Below are 22125 nucleotides of genomic sequence, written 5' to 3' on the forward strand. Positions count from 1 at the left end.
CTTTGACGGATGGTTCCCTTAAACCCCTCACTGTGGACATTTGTGCCTCTGGCCTCACTTTCATTTTTATCTGAGGTTGTCACTGATAAAATATCAGCTCTTAGAGACTGTTTATTTTAGGTCAAAGGCAGTGGAGTGTGGGAAAAAAATAGTTCCCCCTTGGCTTTTAGTTTCTCCATTGGGTAAAGTATTCATAACCAGGCCCGTGTGAAAATAGCATCTCAGTGATTCATTGATAATAAACTGGCTAAAATTCAGCATTTTCATTAAAATCATGATGGTTATGGAGATGCAGGAGTGAGTCTCTGTCAGCTGTTATCCATCTGTGGTGGAATATTCAATACAAAAAAATATACTGGCTGTGAAATATGAGATTGATGTTCATGCAACAGAACAGAACAGAAAAATAATCACCAACTACCTTGATAATCAATTAAACATTAATTTTCCATTGCAAAAATGACAAAAAAAAATGCTGTTTTCAGCCTCTCAAATGTGAAGATTGTCAGCTTTTCTCTGTGTTTATGTTCTATTAAACTGAATAACTTTGCATTTTGGCATTTAGGAATGGACATTTTTAGTTTTTCACTTTTTTTTCACATTTTATTGTCCAATCGATGAATATAGAAAATAATTGGCATATTAAATGATAGTGAAAATAATCATTAGTTGCAGCCTTGCATGGCAAATGATAGATCTGAATCTTAATTAGTAATGTGTAGAGCTGCAAAGATTAGATAACTAATTATTTAGTTGTCAACTATTAATTTAATTGCCAACTATTTTGATACTCAGTGAATCGTTTTGTGTAATTTAAGACAAAATGTTTGATTGCAGCTTCTTAAATGAGAATATTTTCTGGTTTCTTTACCCCTCTATGCCAGTATTTTGAACATCTGTGGCCTGTGGACAAAACAAGACGTTTGAGGACATCACCTTGAGCCTCAGGAAATAGTCATTGACAACAATTAATAGCAAACAATTAACTGATTAATCTAGAAAATGCCCAACAGTTTAATCAATAAAGAAAATGATCAGCAGTTGCAGCTCTAATGTGTGATCTGCACATGCCCCACTTGTGAACAGTAATATGCCAGACCTGTATGTTTTCTAAGATTCCTCCTCAAACTCAATACTTTGAACTTTTGTCTTTCTAGCATGATGCGTGTGGAGCGGTTGAAGTAAACAGGACACCTCAGTGAAGCAGGACAGAAGTGCATCTGTGGTCCAGATGAAGTGTTTGCTGATAGCCAGTGAGAGCGCAGAGGTCCTCTTCCACTGGACTGACCCCGAATTTCAGCAGAATATCCAGGAGCAGTATGGAGCATCTCAAGAGGAGGGCCAGGGGGTGAGGAGGAAGAAACTTAACAGATAAGCTATGCATAATAATTATTTTTAACTGGCTTCCTGTAACCGTCTAACTTTTATTCTTCCCTTTGCTTAGCTTCCAGCCTTTGAGGACAGCATCAGCACCCTGTTCGCCCCCATCATCATCTCCTGCAGCACCATGGTGGACAGGCTGGGTGACAACTACACCTCCTTCACCACGGAGAACAACCATATCTACGTCCTGCACCAGGTAGTGGCTGCCTTCCAAAATAAAAGCTCTCCTCACTCCTGCACAAATCTGCTGATTAGCTCTCCTCATGACGTAAAACATGATACAAGGGATGCGATTCTGCTCCTACTCCTCTTTTGATCTTTTTTTGAAGACCTTTCATGTATAAAGCAGATTCCTGCATTTTTGAACTCGGTCTTGCCAGCAGTAATAGCACTGTGACCTACATGTTGGCCTCTTTTACCGTGAAGCGTCATGTTAGTCATGTGAGTCTTGTTAAGGAATCAAACCAGGCTTTGTCCTCCTGCAGTGCATGATACAAATATCAAGTCCAAACAGATCCGTTCAGAGTCAACAGCCTTTTAGATCTTTCTTATGAAAATATTTATTCCCTGGAGATCAGTTTAATACAATCATCGCCATCTTAATTTCCATTTTATTCACATGCCTGAGGGAATACGAGCTAATTAGGTCATTTTGTGTCTTCCTCTTCAGTTCGATGAATGTCTCTACATCGCTGTGAATGGAGACGGTGAGGAGGGAGAGGATGATCTGAGGAGGAAGATCTATGTAATGAAGAAAATGATTGAGGTCCTCTTCGGCATGGTCACCCTCAGTAGTAACCTGCTCAGAAAAGAGTAAAGCATTTTTGTGTGTGCTTTCTAGATTCGGGACGGTTTAAAGGTGGCGTCTGGTCGATGTATGAACTGTTCTGTTTGTCGCCAGGCTGCGTCCTCAGGACACGGATCAAAGAGCGAGGCTGTGGAAGCATCTGCAGAGCCTGCTGGAGACCTACAGCCACCTCCGAGAGAACGACCAGAGCTTCTTAGTGGAGGTGCAGTGCATTGCTGTTTTATACAGAAAGCCTTAAAGACTTTTTCTTTTAACTATTTCATACTTTTTTCTAGGTTTGGCAAATTTTGCTTAATATTCTGCATATTTGTACTCATCACCTTGGTTGTTAGTACCAAAACACAGCTTTATAATGGACTGCAGACTTTTACCACATTGATACAGATTCAAGCTAGTATCTTAAAGTCTGTTCAGACTTGTTATTAACATGCATGTGGGCTGATCTGATCACAAGTGGACAGCTCTGAGTACATGAGTTGGAGGATCTCACTTCCCTGTTCTATATGCAAATAAACAGGAGGGCTATTTTGTCAGTTGAATGGCCATTACGGTGCGTTTGGCTTAGATTAGACCATTTGTTCCTTTTTTTTAGTTAAGCACCACACTTAACTCAATGAGCCTCGTGTTTTACCTGCACTCTGAGCAGAGATGCTTTTTGGTGCACTGGAATTTTATAACTGAACTGTGTGCAGGATTCACAGTTTTACTTCTTCTGATTCTGTGGACATCTGATGTTTCATATCACAGTTGAGAAAGAAAGTGCTGGGAAGCACACTTTTATTTCTACTTTTATTTCCTTGATGCTGAATTTACAAGAAGGCACAAACGACTGAGAATTGATCATAGCAGGTTCAATTTCTCACTCTGTACGCAAATTAACATGTTTGCAAAATGCGTTGCACTTTTTAACCAGTGGGCCAACATTAAGAGAGTTAACATGCAGGGATTAATGGAGACAATGTTTTTTAAACAAATAAAGATATGACTTAATGTATAACATTTGTCAAATTTACAAGAAGACCCAAATTATGAAGAATCTCTTGTAAACAGCATTTCACAAAGTTTATAAAGTTTATAAAGCAACTCCAAACACATAATTTGTATTACAATGAACCAAATGATGCCCAGGCCACACTGTGTACACACTACTAAAAGAATGTGGTTGGACCAGACCACCTCTGAATGTGGTCTGAGGGATATGATCTCATACGTATCCCGGGTGCATTCAGACCTGTACTTTGAGCTGTCGCCTTTTGATCACATCAACCAGAACACATGTTAATACCTGGTCTGAACAGGGCCTTCGTGGTTGTTGTATCATAATGTGACTCTGAATTATTGAATTATTTTTCATATTTGTAAGCGTTAAGTGTCTTTGGTTTTGGTTTTTGAGTTACATTATATGTTAGGGAAGCTTTGTGTATCTCTGGTGCTTTGCTCCATCAGATTCAGGAACATTTTAACCACTAGATGGCAGAAACGGCTAGAAGGCAGAGCTTCTCTTCACAGTGAAAGCCCCTTTTAATTGGGTGTTTATACAATCATATCTGCTTCATGTGCTTTTTTCTAGTTTACAAAATATGTGTGTTGAACTATGTATTCTACATTTCAGTTTTTTCCTAAAAAATATAGACAGCCCTCTTTTTTACGAGTTTTTCTTGAATATTAAAAGTCTCAGCAGGAAATCACACTTTTCCCTAGTAACTTCTTCAAGGATATAATTTTAGAATCACTATGTCCAGCCAAAGTCTGTTTTTCTTAGATTAATGGATCACACCTCTCCATCTGTCCTTCAGCCTTTTCTCTCATTTGAGACACTGATATGTTTAATGGCAGATACTGAAGTTAGGATTGTCATCGTCACGCACAATCTCATGTGGTCTCCTCCTTGTCTCAGGCAGTGGAGAGGCTGATCCACCCCACACTGTGCGAGCAGTGCATCGAGTTCCTGGAGCGCCGTTTGGTCCAGCAGCTCAACAGCAGCGTAGAGAGAGCAGGCGAGGAGGTGCTGCATGCCTTCATCTTGGTTCACACCAAACTGCTCGCCTTCTACTCCAGGTGCACATCTTTCCATGAACATTTATTATGTAAATAACTTAACCACATCAGTGGCAATCACAGTTTCTCTCTGCTCTTCTGCTCATTGTAGCCGCAGTGCGAGCACGCTCACCACCTCAGACCTCCTGGCCCTCATCATCATGGCACAGAATATGTATCCTAGCAACGTAGACCTGGACGACCCGGGTCCTGAGGTAGAAAATACTGACAGCCACTGACACCGCTCCAACACAAGTGCTGGTTTACCTTGTTTCTGATTGATTAATGCCTGTTTGTGTGCATATTGTGTGTTTATCTGTGAAGGATATTGAGAGTACATCAGGTTCTGGTCCTGAGAGTTTTTACACCCCGGAACCGTCCCCTACGGACAGAGACTCCAGCAGCTCAGGTGGGTTAGTGTTAGTGGGCGAGTAAATCCTTCATCAGTGCAATCTTGCTCTTTCCAAACAACTTCTGTATGTTGTCTTCTTTTGTTGTGTCTCCAGACAAGCCTGTGAGAGGAAGCACTCCTGTGTTTGAGTTTGTGGACCCTGACATCCAGGTGAGAGTTCAGGTGACGTTCCACTAATAACAACAGTCACTTCTGTCAGCTGATTTGAATTCTGGAGATATGTAAAAATGCAAATTTGTTTATTTCTGTTGTTAATTTCATTGTTTAATTATTTGATATGAAGTCTTTTTATTGGCATTTAAAGCCATTCAATAAATCCCAGATATTTTCAGATAGACGTGTCCAATATACCCCTCCTTATAACACTATTACTGTACAGAGTTAATTTTATAAACAATTACTTATATACATATAAAGAAATCCCATGTGACAGAAAGGCAAGACACACAAAAAACATAAAACATGCATTTTAAATTAATTAGATTCATGCACTTTGAAAAATTAAAACATTCAACATGTTGCTGCTATCAAATTGTATGTATGTGACACTTTTCTACCCAGAAGTTATTGTAAACAAACATGGTGACTGGTTGATATTTCGGTGTTTAATTCTGTACAAAATAAAGTGATAGTTTTGTTTAAAATGAGAGCTCACAATTTGATGAAATAACGTCTTCAGATGGCAGAGGACAGCCTGCAGACTCTGGAGGTTCCTCCACCCGACCCTTCAACCCCTCGCAGAGTCTTCTTGGAGGTCTCGCTCAAAGAGGGGCTGTATCCCATGATGCCTCACTCCATGTACTGTCTGCCTCTGTGGCCTGGCATCACACTGGTGCTGCTAACTAAGGTTCGGACACCAGCACACATCCACATATGTACTTGTTTGGTTTTGTAGCCAGTAGGGGGCACACTTGTGACACATTTATCTGGACTTTTTAAACTAACTACAGTTTTCTGCAGCCTTCACAGTATTTAAACACATCTTTGCTCCCTTGTTGCTCCTTTATTTATCTCCATTAGATTCCCACCAGTGCAGTGGCCATGTCAGTGTACAAATTTTTGGAGGCCTTCGCCAAACTGGAAAAGCGTTTAAGTGAAGGCCAAGAAGGTTCTGCTGCTACCAGAGGCCAGCCGACAATACACGACATCCGTAGCAAACTGGATAAATTCATTAAAGCCCTGGGGCCCAGTGAGATACAGGTGTGTGTGTTTATGTGTTGTATACCAACATTTTATGCACCATGCACAAGATGTAATATTATCCCATCCCTGGCTCTTTAAGTTTTATTTATTTCACTTAATGCCCTTAATACACTGTTGTACCTTTCTATTATAGCCTGTAATAAAGCTGAACTGTCAGCCTTCCTTCAGTCATCCTTCATTAGTATAATATACAGTTATTCATAAACAATGCAGCAGTTTATTGTTGACAAAATAAAAATTCACTGCCCATATGTGGTGTGAAAAACTACACCTAATCTTGTCCAAATTGTACGTCTTTTCTTTCAGCACACATTGAGAACTTAACTAAAAAATGTTTTACTGTATTATAATACTAAATTATCTTTTGTTGGAAGAATTGTTGTGTTACCATCATCTTAACTTGATTGAGTCAACTGAAAATCCAGTAAAACAGAAAAAGTTACCTCTGCCAAAATGCTTAATTTCCCTGCATATCATAGAAATAAGTGTAATTAATCACATTTCAGTTTTTGGACTTGGAAAAGTAAAATTTGCTGCTTTTATCCCTTTATTTTCTCATCAGTCTGCACAGCTACAAAATGCCTGGACAGAGTTCAAGAACAGAGCCTTCGCCAGAGGAGGACCTGGGTTCAATAGAGAGTAAGTCTGCTGCTGCCCTCTGCTGGACAAAATGCATCATGGGATAGCGTAGCAGTTGGAAGCTGTTTAAATGACTGCCTTCATGTTTTTGTTTCAGTCTTATCCCATGGTGTAAGAATATGAAAACCCAGCTGTGTGGAATATACCGACAGTGTTTTCTTATTGACTCTGGACCAGCGGACGTTCCTCGACGGCTCTCCCCGGGTCTGCAGGAACGAGCCCAGACCATGGTGCAGTGTGTATCAGTCAGCTGGACAGCTGTTTTTCTTGTTACCTTATTTGTTAAAATCTGAATCAGATTGTTTTTGATGAGTTTATAGTACACACATGCCTTCAAGACAGTCCACAACAGCATTGTCATATCTTCTTTGTCTCCCTGTCTTTTTCTTTGTCACTGTCTTTCTGTTCTACGCCCGTCCTGTCACTGTCGCTGTCTCTCCCAGAGAGAAACTGATGGACTGGAAGGACTTCTTGTTGGTGAAAAGCAAGAGAAACATCACCATGGTGTCATATCCTATCAGTAAAATGATCTGATCTAAATTTGTAATATTTCTGGATCTCTATGCATATTTACATATTTACACCCCACTGTTCTCCTGATTGTATTGACCTTAACTCAGTCAATCTCACTTACCTGGAGGATTTCCCGGGCCTCGTCCATTTTATCTGCGTGGACCGGTCCACCGGACAAATGATCGCGCCGTCGCTCAGCATCACAGAACGCACCACGTCTGAGCTGGGGAAGGGACCAGTGGCTCAGTTCATCAAAAGCAAGGTCAAGCATACTGAAAGTGCACATCTTAAGACTAATTAATGTGGCATTAAACTGCTGATTGAGATCAAGAGCAAACCAGAAAGTGTTCATCTCATCAAGTCATTATCAAGTCGTTTGAAGTAGAAATGGGCAACATTTTAGCTCCAACTTATCATTATGAAGTAAATGTTGATTGCGCAGTGTAATGGCTAAAGAATAATGACACTATCTGCCTTTAGCATTGCGTTTATGCAAATCTGTTTGCCATCAAGCGCAATTGTTCCCGGGAAAATGATGTCTCCATTATAGACTAAATGAATGAACAAATTCAAGCTTTTTCTCTTAATGTTTTCTTCTAATGTTCCTCCACCCCGACACCAACGCCTGCTGTAGTTACTTGTTTGTGTAAAGCATTAGGCTAGTTACACAAACTATGTTATCACTATGCAATGCACATCATTACAATAGCTTTCAATTTACCTCTTCGGTGAACATTGTTCTTTCTTCTCTCTTATTTCTAAAGTAGTGTTGATCATTCCTCCATGGTACAACAATGATACAAATAATAATACCACTTGGAAGCACTGGGGAGAGAGTTGAAAAGCTGTCTGTTTTCAAATTTAAGTGTCATTTTCATTGCAAAGAACCAATAATATGAATTTATTACGACTTCTGATGTGACAGGTTAAGTTAAAAACATATTGCAACTTCCATAGCATTATTAAAACATTTCACAAAACAGCTATGGAATATGACCAAATACAAGACTAAGTTTATTGTTAAGATAATTTTTGTAGGGCTGCACAATAAATATTGGGGCCAATAAATGATTGACCAGTATTGATCTATCACTGCTCTATCAGTCTAAATCTGTATCGGCATATATTAGCCAGTGAATATCAGCTATAATATCTGATTTGAGAGATTATGTCAAAGCATTTAATTTTGATTCTTTGGCAAAATCCAAAGCATATTTGTAAAGTTTTTTTATGAACTGTACAAGGAAAAATAAACATTTGAAGAGTCAGATTTGTTCTGGTTAGTTGGAGATACAATAGTAGTAGTAGCCATTTTAGAAGGTATGCTTATTTGTTTTCTTGCTGAGAGTTAAATGCAAAGATTGATATCACTCTCACGTGTAGCAGGACTCAACAGCCATGTAGTTTAGCTTCGCGCAAAGACTGGAAACGGGGAACAATTTCAAACTGCAGGAAATTACTGCTTTGGGCCAAACACAGCAAATTATGGCTTTTACACTTGTGGTTTTTTACAGATTAAACAAACAACGTACACCTTGTTAAACAGTGAGCATTGTAGGTGCTAGCAGATGGATTGTGTTACCTTGTGACTGGAACCTTTTCCAGTCTTTGTGCTAACCAACCGACAGCCTCTTCATCTTCACTATACAGATAATGCAAAACTCTTTGCAACAAAGCAAATTCTTACATTAATTTCTCTTTTCTAATTTATACTGAAGGTTTGGAACCTGGTCAGCACGACACGGCGTTATCTCCAGAAGGGATACTCCACTGTCACACTGCGTGATGGAGACTTCTACTTCTGCTACTTCCTCTGGTTTGAAAATGAAACGGTAAGTTACTGACACATCATGTTTTAGCATCTAATAGAAAACATATAAATATAATTTCTTAATTTGTATGCAATGCTTACTCCCTGTTAACTAAAAAACCAATAAACAGACGTTTAAAAAAAAAAAGAAAGAGTAGTTTAGCACCCTGCAATAATCTAACAATTAAAAATACATCATTATCCAGCATGTATATCTGATCAATCAGGGCTTCAAGTTAGAGGCGGGGGATATACCCATCCTACCTGATGACTCGGCCCCCATTGGGATGCTTGCCTGGGACTATTACAGGTAAACAACTGTGCATGAGAAAAACATGTGTGATGAATCCAAAAGAGAGTGCTGCTGACTATAGAAAGTAATGTGTCCAGCAGGAAGCTGCTGCGGTACTACAGTAAGAACCACCAGGGAGAAGTGGTGAAGTGCTACGAGCTGCTCACGGTTCACCTGGGGGTCATCCCCACCGAGATCATCCTGCAGCACTGTAGACAGCTGGCGAGCAAACTGTGGGAGCCTTCGCGCAATCCGCTGCTGTAGATGCACCCACACACACACACACACACACACTCATATGCATTTGTTGTATTGCCAAGAACGGAAAAAACATTCACTCCCTACAGATTTGTTTCATGTTTCCATCATTTTCAGTGTGTATAAGGTTGTTTCCTATGATAATTTGACTTAAAATTATTTATTAGAAGCACTTAAGTTTATGATTAGCACAATCCAACATCTTTTATGCACTATTATGTGTCTTGTGTTAAGTATATTGACAGTTCACTCTTTATTTTTTGTAGATTGTAATATATTTTGGAATATTCAGTTATGATCCATTTCCTATTTATTAGTGATGCTGTACGTTTTTTCACTTTTTAAAATTTGCATGTGATTGACTTTTATAAATGCAAATACTGTTCATTTTTGCCTTTACTACAACCAGTGTCATAATGTGTATAAATAAATCATACAGTAGTAAATAAATGTCTCTTAAAGGTCCAGGATGTGATGTGATTTACAGGCATTTATTTGGCAGAATATGGAAGGAATGGCAAATATTTGTATGTTTTAATTAGTATATAAGAAACTGTGTTTTGAGTTGTTTATGCTTAAAATATAATTAACAGGTTTGTGCATTTGCTGGTGGAACAGCTGTGTGCGTGCGTCTTTAATAAATGGATTAACAAGCACAAAACACCATGAATTCAAACACTTTTGACCTTTAATGCAGGTAGCGCTGTAACTTGTAGGCTCTGCTATCTTTTATTACACACAACATGATTTCTGCCATCACTTTTGTGTGGAAATACTTCAAAATATTAAACAAGGAAGATGCAGAGTGTTAGTTGTGGTGTCTGGCTGCTGAAAGCCCACAAGAAAACGGGATTCATGCTTGATTCAAAATAATTCTGGTTGAAATATTGGCAAAGATGGCAGTTACAACCATTGGCTGTTACAAAATGCAGCTCTCACCGAGGAAAGACGGTAAAAATCTCACACCAAGTGAGTGAGAGCTTTTTCATAGCTTTGTTTTTAACTTTGGGTGATCACTGACTTTATTAGGCCGACTGTATCTCACACTGAGCTGCACAGAACAGAATAGAATAACTTTAAAAACACCAAATGATTTGTTTTAATGAATTTTGTCAGTTTATTATATGAAGAATAGTAAAATATCGCTCTCATGCAGTGACAGATGACAGGAAATTAACTTTGCATTTTATCCTCACAGCTCACACACTTATATATCATGTTTATTATAATGATGATTAATGTTGGAAGGATTTTTTTCTCCCTCATTAATACCAACTGAACTCACATTTTTTCATTGCTGTGTGAAATATGACCAGTGTGTTTTGGCAGTAGCTGAAATTATGCCTTAAATCTCCTGGGATTTCCAGGATAATGTGCTCCTTTTCCTGGGATATTAAATGTCTAGTTTGCTGTAAAAAAAAAACCCAAAAAACAACCAAACAAAAGTTAAGTTCACTGCTAGATGCAACTAAATCCTACACACTGATCCTTTCGTATAGATTATTATTTTGGAGACAATAAATATCAGTAGTCTTTGTTTATTTATTGAGTCATTGTAAACATAAATGAAATAGTACTGCTTGAACCATAGAACATTTTATTCATTTTGCAAAACCTCCCCAATCACTGAGCCTGTTCATGTGAGTGATGATGTAATTATTCATCCATATGACAATTACTAGTTGCGACCGGTGATGTAATCTGTTCATTGAATGTAAGTGAGACATGCGTAGGTTAGCTTCTGCAATCATGAGCTTGTCTAACCTTTAGAGTTTAATTCGCTCACTCATCAGTCAACCCTGTAGACTGTGAGCCTTTTAAAGGTCAGTCCACGCTGTGTAGGATACTTCCAGCAGGGCTCGCAGTGCGAGATAGAGGAGTGTATGTGGAGTTCAGTATATTATCAGTCACCGCCCTGCTGACTCACAGAGCTCCAGTGAGGTCGGTCACAGCTCCTGCAGCCACCAGGTCCCTCAAGAAGAGTTTCTCAGCACTGACGTCATGCACCACCTAGATGCAATACAGTGAGGCATAAATACATCACTGGAGTCAGAACATGAGGCTTATTATGCACCAACCAGTGCTGTAATTATAATATATATATGTCATTTCCAGCTGAAGTGTAACTTTCTCTTACACTCTCTGAAATCTTATGTTAGAAATGTAATTTTTTGCGCATCTTTCCAGCTAATATGGAAGAGAGAATGTGCAGTGGGTTGGTCATTGTGGTGAACTAAACCCCAACAGGGTTATGCAGGAGCCTAAACCAAAGCAGAGGGGTAGTTCACTGTGCATTATTCTGCTTATTACACAGCTGCTTACTAAAATAATCATTAATTTCACACACGACACATGAGAATGTCCAATCAGAAGAATCGAGTATTAAACAAAGCGGTGTAATAATAAGGGGAAATGGGGCATAGACCAGTGACCAGATTGTATTCAACACTCCTTATGGGCCATAAATGAAGAGAAAACTATGCTCTAAGATGTGGACACATAAATTAATGGTGACTGTAATGGCTTTTCAACACTAAAATCACCAAACTAAAACACAAATTGAATTAATTTTATAATTAGCATCCTGATTTGATGACACATTCATTCAATAGCAAATAAACATCACAAACAAAACACATACACTTCATAAAATTCCATATACAACTATACACTTGTGTACGAGTTTCTGTCAATATGCATTCCTGCTTTTGCTTCTTCCTCTGGTTGTTCATTCACATGAAAGCAAGTGTACCAGTGTTTGATAATCAGTGTAAACTTACTTGACCCTTCATTGCACCCATGCGTATGGTCTCGTAATAGTGAAGCCTGGCCTCTGGGTGCTGCATATCGTACCCAAACCCTGCCAGGCTCACCTGGTCGCACAGCTGTAAAGCCATCACCACGGCACTGGCACCGAGTGTTGGCACCATCTGCTTGAGAAAAGAGAGAAAATGCTCTTTGCTCTGTTTCTTCAACCACCACCATAATTAATGAATGGCTAGTATTCTCACCTTATCATAGTAAGGACAATACAGAATCAAAATGTCATTGCTTCTCAGCTTCTCCTAATTTGTTTAATTCACACAACCGGTTGTCTTCTTGGATGCTATTAAATCTGCCAACTTCAGCAGCCAGAAGAAGGATGGCTTATTATTTGGTTATTATTTTGTTTCTAATCTTGCCAAATAGTTATCCCACATCAATATATGAAAACTGTGTTAGAACCTGTGTATAATAAAATTATTAGTGATTCACAACTTAATTAATAACCTAACCATTTCTAAATCATTTATAAGTGTAGTCTTATGGTAAAGTGGTATCAAAATATCCAACATTAAAAATCCCTCATAAAGGGCAGTGGGTGATAAAATAAACATGTTAGTCTCTTGAACTGAAGGTTGTGTTTGCTCATCCTAATTCCTCGGCTTATAGCAACACCAATTCATGTCTCTGCCGGGGATTTCCGTAAATTATTCAGGACAGGTTAGACTACCCAGATGTGCCATTGTTCTGGGATTTCTTCTTTCTATTTGCAGGCTATACACAACAAAGCATGAGCAGAATGCGAAGGTGTATCACAACTTGTCAAAAGGGAATTAAAAATAGAAAAGCATGTTGCGCTAGAACTCACTTTTCCCTGTTTCAGAGCATATTTCTGCAGGACTTGTCCTGTCTTGTGAATAATCTCTGGGTGGAGGATCCTGAAGTTCTGTGGACTCAGGGGAATATCATCCACCACCTCCCTCCAGAACCATAGTTTGGACCAGAAGCTCTATTAAAAACACAGGAGGTGTAGAGCATGTGAGGCAGTGAGTGTGATGATGTGGTAGCAGCGTTGCTGCATGAGTTGCTGTGACACTCGTGGCTTATGTAATACACCATCTCTCTGTGTGCAACGGTTCCTGTGATGTGATGTGATGTAAGCTTACCAGAGGCCGTTTGGTGATGACAGAAGTGAGCCAGGCCAAGTCCAGGCTCTTAAAGACCACCAGAGCAACCATAGTGGTCTTTTTGTATTCGTTTGCAGAGTGAGGTGCTCCCTCTGGGTACATGAGGCGGATGGTGGTGTGGGAACCAGCATCTCTCTCAAAGCCAGGCACTGGAGCGTTATTCATCCTGGTAACAGAGGTCAAAATGCATTTATGAAAATGATTGTGTTTTGGTCATGCAGTATATTTTCTTGTCTTCCTGACACTGGCACACATACCTGATAATGATGTCATACTGATCTATATGAGATCCAAGATGGCTCCCATGAAGAACCCCTCCGTTGCCCACCACCACACACCGCCTGCAGCTGCCCTCTCCCTTCAGTGATGGAGGCAGGCCAGGCTGAGGCAGGGAGGCGAGAGCCAGGGCCAGATGCTCCTCACTGCCCTGGAGCCCCAGAGGAGGGGACAGATCCCAGGGTACAGGCCTGTTGTGCTGCACAAAGACAGGGATGTCCAGGAGGCCAGCAGAACAGGCCAGTGGCTTGAGGTGGTCCAGACACCAGTGAGGCTGACAGGGGCCTGACAGCAGGGTGGCTGACCGGTTTAGTAAGGCCTGAATAAAGGGGCAAGCATAGAGAGAAGCTTGGTAAGAGTGAAGAAAATACCCAAAATCATTGCTTAAGGTGTGGATCCTACCAGATCTTTGGGTTGTTGGTAGTCATCACTGAATGATGCCTCCTTATCCACGGGAAAATATGCAGGAATCAAAACAGCTGAGTAGCAAACAATGAGCAGCACCAGACTGAAGATAAGGTTCTCACTCCTGTACCGCAGAGAAAAATTCAACAGGACTTGCTTTATATCATTAAATAATAGATACATTTAATAAATATAGACTGTAAAAAGTCAAACAGGAATTTTGTAGAATCAGCTAATCTTGTTTTGCTAACTTAACATGCTCTCAAGTTAAATCAATTAAAATTGATAGATTTTTTTTTCAGAAATTATAAACATCAGCTGTTCTGACATTAAGCCTTTTTCCGTGAAATTGGTGTACTGCTGTGAGTTCACTCAATTCATTAAAATATGTTTTGAAAGAAACCTGATCAGCATATTTGCAGACTTCACAGCATGCAATTGACCCTTCCTAAGTCCCACCCCCTTTTGCTCTGTGCGCCAATAACAGTTGAGCAAACTTGGCATCTCAATCAACTTTCTCCTTTTCCTGTAAAAGCAACATCACATCTTAAGTAACTAGCGAACAAGTGAGCAAAATGCTCACTAACAAGCGAGCTATTGATTGATATAGACTAGCTAGCTAGCTCCAGAATTTGGCTGACATTAGTTAACTTCAGATGTGACTATATATCATCTTTACAGGTCCAGCATTAGCATTATCTAATTTACATTAATTTGCTATGCTTATGAAATTTGATAGTGAGAGTCTTCATTTTAACTGACAAAATCCACAGTTATCAGCGAGAAATGAGGTCTGCTGTTACTGCTGTAAACTGCATGTGTGCACTGCAAGAATGGGAGGCTTGTCAGGCATAGCAACAGTAACCAAGGAAGGCGGGGGTTAGCAATAGGTTGTCAATAGGTTTTACATTTTTAAAACTCACAACACAACTTTGAATCAATTTTTTCAACCCACAGCTGACTCACATTTTGAAGGCAGCAGGGGAACATACATTTTTTTTAAGTTGAACCAGCTTAAAATGCTTTACAGTGTAGTACCTGCAGAGATGTACCTGCTGAGGGAACAATCCCTGGAGTCAGTCTTTGCGACCGCTCGCTGTCTAATACGAAAGACAGGCGTTGGTGTTTCAGCCTCCGCAGCCTCAGGCAGCAGTGGAGAGCCATCGTCTGGGTCCTCCACACTCAAGTGATTCATCGTCACCATGGCACCTGTTCTTCCACCTGAAATACATGCACATTACTGTACTGCAGCGATGGCAGAAATTGCTTCTCTACAGTGAAGACAAACTCTCTCAATAACAACATGAGCTACAGAGTTTAGAGTATCATGTTACCTTTTTCACTACCAAATGTCAACAGAAACTGTCTTTTGAAGTTGTTTCTACACACTAAAACATCAAGAGGAACATGAATAAAAGTAAATGAATGATATAACTCACAGCCGGCCTGGTAGAGAAATAAGATAACAGTTAACTCTCCGTTCCCTTGTGCTCCATGGTTGTGGGGAAAGCAGCAAGATGTGTGTCCAGTGCAGGTAAAATGGCTGCTCCTGTTTCCCACTCCACTGAACTCTGCCACTTCCCTCAATAACAACAGTTAACCATTAACACATCTCTTAGTCACACTTTGCAAATATGCGTTTGCACGTGACCAACGGTGCGGCTGATGAAAATTTGCATAAACATACCAGAAAGAGAGGGGGAAGTCTGCAGAAAGCATGTTCAATGTGAGAAAAACATCATAATAGGTCCTATATATTTGATATCAAATATATACTGGAAAAAAAATTTAATATATTGATTTAAAAGAAGACGTACCACAGCTGAGGCAGGACAATGATTGATTGTGCGTGTGTGCTATCAAACAGATATTTACAAGGTATCACTTGATAGTAATAAAACCATTATAAATAACATAATCCCCCAAAACAGTGTGTTTATGAGGGCTGTACTCCTGTGAAAGAGAAGTGCACACTGGTGCAGCAACAGGAGGGAGTAAGGCCAGGAGCTTGTGGAATGAATGTACCCTCAGTACTTGTACACGAATGTGTGTGTGTGTGCGTGTGAGGGTGTGCATGACAGAGAGGACAAGAGGTAGAGGGAAGGAGAGAGGCAGAGTGTAGGGTTGGCAAGTACACTGAAATGCACACACACCTGTTTGTTGGGGTAACACAATGTCCCACCATGAACCCGGCATTCCAGTCAGGAAGCCACTGGGCCAACAGCACTTCTGTATAAAGTGACTCACAGTCACTTGCAGCCATTATTCACCACTTTTCTTTTATTGGATATATTATATTATCAGATAGCTTTTTTTCTTGTTGTATCTTTGTGCACTTTATGCAAACAGCTGGAAGAGGTGCTGATGGACAATAAAGCAGGAATAGAAAAGAAAGCTCAGGTAGGTGAGAAATATGTAGTGTAAGTATAAGTATAGTGGCATTTGTAATGGTTTTCCATTTATATCCTAGTATCTTACATTAAGTATGGCTCTTGGAATGATAATCATTACACACTCACCACTAGGGAGACTTTCATTCCCAGCACAGCAGACTGTGTATTTTATTTTTCTGTTATTGGAGTCCCAGGGACCTGGGGAAGAATAGCTGCTGTTACAATACAGTAGCTAATGGTGATCTAATAAACAAACACACAAACCTTTACTTTAATATCACAGTTTGAAAATTCAAAAGCAGTATGTGAGCCAGTATTTTACGTGAGGACGTGTATTAATGTATGAGCTGCTACATCGTAGAAAATGTGTCAGTGCTGAAGCTAAGCCCTTAACATGAAGAGAAAATGCCTTTCAGCCTAATTCAGCATCCATTTGCAGATGCACCGAAAAACACACAGACACATGCAAATCGAGGACCATTATTTATTATATTGTTTGCAGTTGGATAATTTTCTGTCACATTCTAACCTAATGTGTTGGCCCAGAGTGGATCTACATTTAACTAACCAGAGTTTCAGAAAATCCAGTTTTTTAGTCTAGGGATTTTTTTAAACTTTAAGTTAAATTAACAAAAAAGATTCCTGTTCATGTATTTTGTCATTCAAGCATGGTCTTTATGTTTGCTCGAATATTTTTTATTAAAACTGAATGTTTCATTTCCTGAGATACCTTTTTATTTATATCTCTCTTGCCATAGATTCAGATTAAAGGAATAATATGCAACATTTTTCTAAAACAAAAAAACAATGTACAGATTCATATAAACATAATCCCTTTCAAACATCACAAAAGACTCACTAGAAGCGTGTGTAGGTGGCTGTTTCTGAACAGAGCCTGCCCTCTGCCTTTATGATTTCTTTATGAGACTCAACAATCGACTATATTTCCACTGCATTTACAAACAGCTTGAAGAATCCTGCTGATTCTATCAAGTGTCCACCAAAGAAAATCATCAGTGACCAGTTTTGTGTTTCGCTGAAGGTTTCAAAACAGATATAAAGACTGAAGTGCAGTACTAATTTACATCATGCTTCATGAATTTAAAAATGCAATAAGACACTGAAAAGAGATGACAAAAGATTTACAAAACAGGAGATCTGACAAAATATGCAAAAGGACTGAGTTCAGTCGTAAACTGCGTAAAAACAGACACACGGAGTAAAGAAGTGACAGAAAGCATGTGTACAAAACTGAAAGGTGTCAACAGAAAAGTTATTTTTCTTGTACATACATTTGTGCTCATACATCAATCCTTTTTGCTACATTTACAGAGAATGGTAAGAAATAAAAAAAACATGAGTACATTGTTGAGATTACATGATTCTTCTTCTGACACAGCTTATCAAATGTAACTGTAGTCAATAATTGTTGACCATAATTTCATGCTATCATCCAAATACGTTATCTCCCAGGGTTCTTTAAATTAAAAAAGGTTTAAAAAATATGTTTCTGGCAATCAAAGAGTTTTTGTGCACAACAGACAAAAGAATGCACCAACCCTGAACTTATCATCAAAAGAATAAATAACAATGTTATTTTACTTTTATAAAATAAATTAAATAAATCACACAAAGACATGTTCCTTTGAACTCTATGCCGTTGATAAATTATTTAAAAAAAAAAACATATTGACAGCAGAGGCAGTTTATTTGAAACATTACTTTAATTATGGCCAAGCCGAGCTTGCACTATGCTGTGAATTTATTTTGACATTAGCACTATCATTCTCAGCTCTCAACACCCCTTAGCCTACTTGGCTCATTTGCTTTACAAGCCAATAATACTTCTGTCATCTAGGTTTTTTTTCATAGTGTTTTAGACATCGTTGCTGTTTCTGTTATTTTGCAGGCAGAGGAGAGAGTCAGGAGGATCTCCTCAGAGTTTCACTGTGATATTTTAGATCTGAGTGGAGGAGAGAATATCACGGAGCTGTGCAAAAGGAAAAAGAAGATCAAGAAAACAAACTCGCCCAGGGTGTCTGTGGGAATCCCTGTGGTGAGCTACAGTTTTTAGCTTCATTTTCCCGTGCACAACATATATGTAAATATTGAATCTCTGTCTCTCTCTTGTCCTTCTTCGTTTCCATGTGTGTTTCTGTGTGGACACACAGCCCGAAGACACTGCAGAGTTCATGAATGCAGCCAGTCAAGGCAAACTGAATGTAATAGAAAAGTATCTGGCTGAGGGTGGGAACCCTAATGTCCATGACGAGGTATGATATAAGTGTGTATAAATTTACAACAACCTGCAACAAACAATTTCTACTTATAATACATATACATTTCCAGTTGAAGAGGACAGCGCTGCACCGTGCCTCTCTGGAAGGACATGCTGCAGTCGTCCAAATGCTTCTCGAAAAAGGAGCGGATATCAACTTTAAAGATCAAGTAAGACGTGCGGCACATTGCTTGTTTGTAAAGATGATGATGAGATTGGCAGAGATTATCTTCACACACTAAAGCTGCAGCCTCTGGTGGCCTGAAGTCAGCACTTTTAATAGGATAAGGCCCTCCTACTGTGTTTCAGCTGGGCTCCAGAGCCGTACACTGGGCCTGCAGAGGAGGAAGCCTGGGAGTCGTCAAAGCCCTCAAGAGCCACGGGGCTGACCTGAATGTTAGAGATAAAGTGAGTGCCTGAATTTGTCCCGAATGCATCTGAGAACATACTGTAGGTCTTATAGTGATATTCAGTTGGCCCTTTATGTGTTTCTATGTGCATTTGCATACAGATAACACAGTCACAGTGTATGTCAATATCCACACTGCAGCTGTACAGCACTCCTCTGCATGTGGCCACAAGAACGGGCCACACCGCCATTGTGGAGTACCTGCTGTCCTGTGGTGCCAAAATCAATTCCAGAGACAGGGTAGGCAGCAGCACAACAGCCTGTGTTTCATCTCTATAATTCATTTTGGTCATTAATAGGTATCTTTTTTTTTTCTGCTCTCAGGAAGGGGACACAGCCCTGCATGATGCTGTGCGTCTCAACAGATACAAGATAGTGAAGCTGCTCATAGTTGCAGGGGCTGACACAAAAATAAAAAATCATGTGAGTTTTTACACCTGTTATGCATGCTTGACTTCAAAATTATTTTAAAGGAGTATGACATTTTAGGAAATACATTAATTTTTTCCCCAACAGACATGAGAGTGGTATTGAGTTTCTCATCTAACAGTAAATCAGTCGATTTCCCAAAATACTAAAATATTCCTTTTAAGGATATTTATTGATTTTATTTAAGTGGCTAACATGCTGTGGCTCATACCTCAACAGTACACATCTAATATGACCCCATGCTAACAGACTGATGGTATGAACTGTGTTACAGGAGGGAGTGACAGCGGTGCAGCAGGTAAAACAATGGCAGTTTGACATCATGGAGACCCTGCAGAGACTGGAGAAGCTGAGGGAGGCGCCACCTGAAAACACCTTGAGAGAGAGGAGTGAATAGTGCAAAAGCTGTACATCTGCTCATACAGTAATTTCTTCATAACCTCATTTTCTATCTGTCTCAGGTTCATAATACATTCTGTAATTCCACTTTATGTCTGTGTATCATATTTGATCATGATCATATATCATATTTGAGTATGTGCATTATGTGCCTACCAACAAAATCTGCCTTTCCAGGGCACTGCTGTTAACCTCTGAGATTAGTCTGAACTTTGACACTAGAAAATATCAGCTTGGATGTGATGGAGTCAAAATGATCAGCTTATCTGAAGAAGGAGACAAAAACATATGGATGAGGAAACATTTTGCCAAGCTTTAGCTTTTTGATGTTGACTTCCAAAGAGCTTTATAATCTCAGGAGCACTCGTGGATGTTTCATATCTGATTTGTGATGCCTTTGGAAGTTGAATAATATTAATAGATAGTGCTGGGCAAAAGCTGCGTTTGAATATGCATCAAGCCACCCTTGTTTTATCGAGGCGACAGACAAGGCCAGAGCACACAGTAGCGCTGTGTGTGAGACGTCAGCTGACGATAGCAGAGATGGCTGGTATGCCCCCGCTAAAGTCAGGGATTCAAGGGGAGCTCAGTGGGCATATTTTCCTTCTACCATCAGTGGCTCAAATGTTCCTGAGGGCGGTTGGCCATTCACACTGGGAACACCGACAGCCCCCCTGCTTACAATGTAGTTGTGTATGTACAGTCATTATGTATACAGCCATTCATTTTGTGAGCACACTGTGTTCAGCAAATATTGTGCAAGGCTGCAGCTGTATTTTCCACAATGTAAATGCATGTGTGTATTGTATAGAGGTGGTAAAACACTCCAGTAGAAGTACAGATACTTGTGTAAGAAAGACTGGTAAAAGCAGAAGTACTGATGTCTCTGAAACATACTCAAAAGTATAAAAGTAAAAAGTAGCCCTCTGAAGGACATTTCTATTGGCTGTTTCCGTGCTAACTGAACCTTACCTCTTCTCCACCATCAAGTCTCCCTCTTGTCTGTTTCATCTTGTTACATCTTTTATCTTGTTTATGTCTTGTTACATAATTTATGTCATTTTCATCTTGTTATAGCATTCTTGTCTTGTCATGTCTTGTTTCGTCTTTTACGTAATTTTTGTCTTCTTCCATGTTGTTACATCTTTTAAATTGTTTTTGTCTTGATACATCTTATTGTGTTTTTGTCGTCACATCTTGTTGCGTCTTTCACATTGTTTTTGTCTTATTATGTCTTGTTGCATTTTTATCATTATATCTTGTTGCGTCTTGTATGTGTATGTCATGTTGTTACATCTTTTATTTGTTTTGTTTTTTTTATGTCAATTTTGTCTTGTTAGTCTGTCGTCTGTCATGTGAGATATGGACTGATGAATACAACAAGGAATTGTCTTTTCTATTTCTTATTACCCAAACCATTTTAGATTGAAGTCAGTCTTGATGTTGGAAAGGCAGCGCACAATGATGCAAAAATAAAAATAATCATTAATTCCCCTCAAATGCACTAAAACTAAGGTAACTAGTCTGTTTTGAAAATGCTAGGAGTAGAAAGAACCGATATTTGTGTTGCAATGTAGAAAGTAAAAGTAAAAAGGTGTTGTAAAATAAAAGTAGATACCTGAAAATTAAAAATGTATGTGTGTGTGTTTGTACTTTGTTACTTCCCACTTCTGGCATAGTAGACAACTCATCAGATACACTATCAGGCACACACACTATTTCCTGTTCCAAACAAGACAGTGTAACTGTCAGGGACTTTAGTGGAGACACACAACATGTACAATACAATGTTATACACACACTATGTGAGAGTGCTGTCATTTGTTTTTTCAACCTGGCCCTAACATGAGATATTGAAATCTAGTTCATGTATCAAAAACTAAAACAGACTCTTAAATCTGCTGGACTCATACATGTTTTAAAGCTTTAGTTCTGTTGTTTTCTATTCTATGTGAAGTGAAAACAGTGTGCTGCTGCTGAGGGCTGGAGTGTTGTAGAATGAGAGGGGGGGATGGGAAAACTGGAGGCTTCTGCTACGTGCTGTGCAGCAGCCAAAAACTAGAGGAACCTGTTTGTCCGCGAACGGTTACACTTCTTCCTACAGCTGCAAATGTAGCACATTTCAGCCTCCGTGAGCACCACAAATGACTGGATGATCATCTAAAAATCATCTAAAACTACTTTGTCATATTATTTTATCTAAGTGCAATGCTGTGACAGCCAATGAAAAA

The 22125-nt window shown here is 39.3% G+C and overlaps 3 protein-coding genes across 5 annotated transcripts; 2 read left to right on the forward strand and 1 right to left on the reverse strand.

Moving 5' to 3' along the window:
- The first annotated feature begins 1137 nt into the window (after positions 1 to 1137).
- On the forward strand, positions 1138 to 9820 carry hps1 (HPS1 biogenesis of lysosomal organelles complex 3 subunit 1). 2 transcript variants are annotated; one of them, XM_084736474.1, is made up of 17 exons: positions 1138 to 1348; positions 1445 to 1579; positions 2054 to 2196; positions 2285 to 2393; positions 4089 to 4249; positions 4341 to 4443; positions 4553 to 4637; positions 4735 to 4790; positions 5320 to 5487; positions 5661 to 5840; positions 6406 to 6482; positions 6580 to 6717; positions 6926 to 6990; positions 7112 to 7257; positions 8714 to 8827; positions 9033 to 9115; positions 9196 to 9820. In XM_084736474.1, exons 1-17 carry the CDS (start codon positions 1232 to 1234, stop codon positions 9359 to 9361), a joined length of 2046 nt encoding a protein of 681 aa, XP_084592600.1. In that variant the 5' UTR covers positions 1138 to 1231; the 3' UTR covers positions 9362 to 9820. The 2 variants fall into 2 exon arrangements, with proteins under 2 accessions (XP_084592600.1, XP_084592601.1); XM_084736475.1 differs by having other exon boundaries at positions 9199 to 9820.
- Positions 9821 to 10877: 1057 nt separating this feature from the next.
- st3gal7 (ST3 beta-galactoside alpha-2,3-sialyltransferase 7) lies at positions 10878 to 15547 on the reverse strand. Of its 2 annotated transcripts, none has more exons than XM_084735680.1 (8): positions 15426 to 15547; positions 15039 to 15207; positions 13984 to 14110; positions 13563 to 13900; positions 13285 to 13471; positions 12987 to 13127; positions 12136 to 12285; positions 10878 to 11365 (listed from the first exon to the last, which is right to left on the reverse strand). In XM_084735680.1, the coding sequence occupies exons 2-8, from the start codon at positions 15188 to 15190 to the stop codon at positions 11279 to 11281; spliced, it is 1182 nt and encodes a 393-aa protein (XP_084591806.1). In that variant the 5' UTR covers positions 15191 to 15207; positions 15426 to 15547; the 3' UTR covers positions 10878 to 11278. The 2 variants fall into 2 exon arrangements, with proteins under 2 accessions (XP_084591806.1, XP_084591805.1); XM_084735679.1 differs by having other exon boundaries at positions 12136 to 12288.
- Positions 15548 to 16169: 622 nt separating this feature from the next.
- Positions 16170 to 19991, forward strand: ankrd2 (ankyrin repeat domain 2 (stretch responsive muscle)). Its single transcript, XM_084736550.1, has 9 exons — positions 16170 to 16217; positions 16336 to 16386; positions 18289 to 18435; positions 18551 to 18652; positions 18729 to 18827; positions 18967 to 19065; positions 19208 to 19306; positions 19391 to 19489; positions 19770 to 19991. Exons 1-9 carry the CDS (start codon positions 16170 to 16172, stop codon positions 19890 to 19892), a joined length of 867 nt encoding a protein of 288 aa, XP_084592676.1. The 3' UTR covers positions 19893 to 19991.
- Positions 19992 to 22125: the final 2134 nt, after the last annotated feature.

Source organism: Lutjanus erythropterus, chromosome 14 (genome assembly GCF_056507025.1).
Source record: "Lutjanus erythropterus isolate fLutEry1 chromosome 14, fLutEry1.hap2, whole genome shotgun sequence".
NCBI classification, from domain to species: Eukaryota; Metazoa; Chordata; class Actinopteri; order Lutjaniformes; family Lutjanidae; genus Lutjanus; species Lutjanus erythropterus.